The sequence below is a fragment of the Oncorhynchus kisutch genome, linkage group LG3 (genome assembly GCF_002021735.2).
Source record: "Oncorhynchus kisutch isolate 150728-3 linkage group LG3, Okis_V2, whole genome shotgun sequence".
Classification (NCBI taxonomy): Eukaryota; Metazoa; Chordata; class Actinopteri; order Salmoniformes; family Salmonidae; genus Oncorhynchus; species Oncorhynchus kisutch.
In genome coordinates, this window is record NC_034176.2 from 20,664,527 (window position 1) to 20,669,455 (window position 4,929).

Consider the following 4,929-nt stretch of genomic DNA (forward strand, 5'->3'; position numbering starts at 1 on the left):
GGATGTTATCGCCGACCTATTGGATCAGTTTACATCTACTGTAAAGAACTGTAATAGATGAGCGATTCTAGGAACATAATCTAGGAAGTTATTTAGAGATGGGTTGAATCCTCTCTGTAAACTCACTCAAAATGAAAGTTCTACTATCTTAGGTCAGACAAGCAGCAACTAGATTTACATGTCCACCACTCACCACTGTGAGGGCATGGGCAGCCAAGCATTGAATTCAGAGTGCTTGTTGACTGAACAATACACAAACCTGCTTGTCCTTTAAGTGTGCTTACATGTGAAAGGCAAATACACATTGGCTCTTTGACTGAATCCATTTAGCACTTTTTCAGGGAATGCAAAACTGCTGCATTTACAGAAATGATGGGACATTGTAATTTAATTACATTTGACAATTCATGTTTTGTCCGACAAATGCCTCACTGTTGTGCTACAGGTCCTGCCTACAAAGTGCAAACCAAGCGCTATGGTTACAGTTTCTTGCTTATAGGACAGGAACGTGTGAGAAAACAATGAATGATCTGTTGGGACATCAGATACTCAGATGGGTTAGAAGAAAAAGTATTTACCCTCTAAATAAAAGTTTCCCTGTTCTGGGATGCATGAATGGTTGCCTTATTCGCACACTGGACCCACTAAAGCACCTTATACTACCCACCACTGCGACTTGTATGCTCTAGTCGGCTGGCCCTCGCTACATATTCGTCGCCAGACCCACTGGCTCCAGGTCATCTACAAGTCTATGCTAGGTAAAGCTCCGCCTTATCTCAGCTCACTGGTCACGATGGCAACACCCATCCGTAGCACGCGCTCCAGCAGGTGTATCTCACTGATCATCCCTAAAGCCAACACCTCATTTGGCCGCCTTTCGTTCCAGTACTCTGCTGCCTGTGACTGGAACGAATTGCAAAAATCGCTGAAGTTGGAGACGTTTATCTCCCTCACCAACTTCAAACATCAGCTATCTGAGCAGCTAACCGATCGCTGCAGCTGTACATAGTCTATTGGTAAATAGCCCACCCTTTTCACCTACCTCATCCCCGTACTGTTTCTATTTATTTACTTTTCTGCTCTTCTGCACACCAATATCTCTACCTGTACATGACCATCTGATCTTTTATCACTCCAGTGTTAATCTGCAAAATTGTAATTATTTGCCTATCTCCTCAAGCCTTTTGCACACATTGTATATAGACCCCCCCTTCGTTTTCTACTGTGTTATTGACTTGTTAATTGTTTACTCCATGTGTAACTCTTTGTTGTATGCTCACACTGCTATGCTTTATCTTGGCCAGGTCGCAGTTGCAAATGAGAACTTGTTCTCAACTAGCCTACCTGGTTAAATAAAGGTGAAATAAAAAAAATATTTAAAAAAAAGAGTGCACCAAGGATATGTCCCTTGCACCCAAAAGTTTTTGTTCACAATATGATCAAATATCAATGTGTAGGTCTTCAAAGTAAACCATCTTAGGTGCAACTACCAAACAAACCAGTCTTCGCTTCACTGACCAAACTAAAAAAGAGTATTACAAAGGTTGACCTGTTTTTTTTCTCTCTTTTTGTCTTTTTCTTTTTGGCCAGAAACAATGTTGCTGCATTACTTGACTGTTAACCTTCCCCCCTGATGATTTGCTTCAGCATTTTTCACTTCTCTTGTTTGAACAGATGCCGCCCCCCTCCAGCATGAACCGCCCCCCCGGGATTGTTATAGTACTTAGTACAATGAAGTAACGTGCAATTATATTAATGTTAGAGCACACCCAAGTAAGTTCCCTTTCCAGATAGCGACATCAAACGATTTGATGTATAACATTTCCTATGGTTTATAAACCATGGGCCTCTTTTGTTTGATTCCAGTGAATGGCATGCAAAAGGTTGTCTGAGGTAAACGTGTTGTTGCATGAACGCACTCAACAGCTCACTCTGTAGCCTCCATTACTGTCCAAACAGCATTTTTTGCAGGATATTAAATCCAATTTTATTTGTCACATGCTTCATAAACAACAGGTGTAGACTACTAGTGAAATGCTTACTGACAGGCCCTTCCCAACAATGCAGAGAGAAAGAAATACAGAAATAATAGAAAATGAATCCATTGGCCAACTAAACTACAATTAAGAGATGGTGATAGTCAGTGGGAAACAGATTACATTTTAGACGGTAAAGCATCCCCTTGGATTTGATTCAGCAGTCACGATCCTATGCCTACTTGTGAAACGTATATTAATTTGGTGCTGGATTAAACCTCAAATGAAAGTAGAGGCTAACTGTTTTGTAAACAAGTGATTTCAGGGCAGATCTATAGCAGATATGCACAGCATTGGCAGTCTTCTGTTCCTTATAAATATTTGCCTAATTTTCAAAGTCAGAATACAACAGACATTTGCCTATGCCTTTTATCTGACCACTAATTCACCCCACAGAAGTTATGTGTAAATACATGTCCTTGAGTCAAGCAGAAGGTGTTGTCTGTAAATAAGGATGGTTGCTCTCAATTTGCTCTAAATGCAGCTTTGAAGTATCCCATTAAACCCAACTGTTCATCTCAAGTTGTGAATGCCACAGCATCCAAAAGGCAAAAATGTCCTTTGAAAATAGGTCCTGAAAAGGTCCTGAAACCCCCTTAATGGTAGCAATGAGCTTGAGCATGAAACAGGAAGACGTCTCATCCGGACATCTAGTTGAAACATGGCGTGATCTGTCTCTGAAGGTTAACTTGTGCGACTGTGAAACAAATTAAACTAAAAACTTTATAACTGTCCCCTGGCAATTGTCAGTTTACAAAAGACTGGTTCTCAGCTATGTCAAGGCCCCATGCAGCAAGCATTGCTTCTGTAGTCTAATCCTATATTTACCTGCCACTGATATCACAATTAGGCTATAAAATCTATTCATTAATTTTCCTATTCTAACAAACATCTTCTGTTTTGTGTGCAGAACTCTATAGCTTACTGTAAATAGCCTCTGGTCTAGAATGGCCTATCCTGAAACGGTCCAGTGTGCACATTGATGGAACTCTGTATCTTCCTGGTGCCATAAGAATGCTGCACACCCTTTATATACCCACACATATTTTACATCAGGGTTGGGCAACTTTGAGGGGGGTGGGGCCGCAATGGATCTGTGTACCCACATCCATACCCACACATGAAGTATTTTGGGGGTTCTAAGCCCCCCCGAAATATATTTTTTTGTCCTTGGAAATTGACCTGTGGGCGCGGGCCACCAGTTGCCCATCCCTGTTTTAGATCCTCTGTGTTCTTATAAAAAAATGTTTTGACTTGCCTTATTTAATTTACTGCATTCATTTAAATAATAGACACTATACAATATAGACATACTGTATATGTATCTTGGGCAATTCATAAAGCTGCATGACCTTATTACTGATGAATGTGTTTGATTTTTATGACCGTGTTTTTCTTTCTGCTTGCATTTTGCATTTATATTGATGTGTGTATTTTCTGTCATTTATGTAATTCAGAGCTCATCTGTAAAATAGACCCTTGGTCTCAGTATGACTCCCTGATAAAATAAAAGGTTAAATAAAAAATCTATAAAGTTTTGGCATTTTGTCATTGGTGTTTTTACTAAGCATTGCAATAGTAGCCTATTATTGTGCAAATGGAGGAAATGTAACAACATTTAAAAAGAAGGGAAAAACAGAGAACTATTTGTTGAAATTATAATTTATTTCATGTAGTATGTCTGTACTTATTTGTTATTTTCTCTATTTCCCTCGACCTTGGCTGGACTGGGTAGTAGGGGAGATTTCCAGTTAGCTCTGTGTGTACATCTGATGCAGTGCAAGCGAATCACCCTGACAGTCCCCCTTTAAACGAGCCCCGCCCCAAAATCAGTCGATCAAATTCTGCATCACGCTCAACCTCGTCCGTCCAATCATAACCCACCAGGGGTGGTCTTAGGATGGTGGTCCGGGAAGCTGTTAGCCAATCAAGTTTACTGCTCAGTGAACAAAAGCTTCACGTCAACTATCGTTGGTTCTCTGAATAACACATTATTCATGTTCATGCAGGTTATTTAAGGGAGACCTGATGGTGATGATGATGATGATGAAGCGGCGAGATAGCGGTATTTCATGTTGAGAAGTAACGGTCGATGACTCCCAAACATGTATGAAGGCAGAATAATGTGTACATTCATTTAGTTAACTCACCACATCAGATGCACTGTGCTTTTTAATGTTTTATAGTTATCCAATAGTATACGGCATCCTGATAAGAATAAGTGGCAGTAGTATAGCAGGGCTAGGCTACACGCCCCACTCTCTCAGTCTAGAAAGTTACTAACTAACTAGTAGCAATCCTAGTGTGACATCACATGTGAACGAGCATGCGTTGCTAATTCATTCACAAGCTCTTTGTCAGACGTTGTTAGAGCTTCACTTTACTACACTGCTATCTCTTCACAAACAACAACTCCAAAATTCTATACCAAAATTGCACATATCTTATTAAAACCATTAACCCTAGTGAATAACAAACAACAAGAATAACATTTTCCTGAATCATTATAATAAGATTTTTTTTTACAATTGCACTAGAATTATATTTTTCAAACTAATATCATTGATATTTTTAGTATGCTTTGAGTTTTTTACTGTTAATACATGCGTTCTGTTTTGTGTGATGTAACAATGTAAATTGTTGATCTATATATAAATAAAAACAAATAAATACACTGCTATCTCTTGAAAGAATATTACTTGCATAGTTACACATGAAAGTGAATTGGTCTCAAATTACGTCAGAACCTCAAGTTTACTTTCAAATCTTTGCTTGGTTGAATGTATCCTAATATAAAACAGCGCTATGAAGGTAGATCAAATCAAGGGCAAATCGTAGTTTGTGCCGTCTTATGTTTATGGTGCTATAAAGTAAAACAGTGACCTCAGCCACA

General features: G+C 39.2%; 1 protein-coding gene across 1 annotated transcript in view; it reads right to left on the reverse strand.

The window, feature by feature from the left end:
• The window catches only part of fam47e (family with sequence similarity 47 member E), a 20,219-nt gene extending 15,908 nt beyond the window's left edge, over window positions 1–4,311 (reverse strand). Inside the window, exon 1 of the mRNA XM_020469525.2 lies at window positions 4,187–4,311. Within this exon, the coding sequence (XP_020325114.1) occupies window positions 4,187–4,191 (5 nt within the window). The 5' untranslated portion in view covers window positions 4,192–4,311. The remainder of the gene's footprint in view (window positions 1–4,186) is intronic.
• Between the last annotated feature and the right edge of the window lie 618 nt (window positions 4,312–4,929).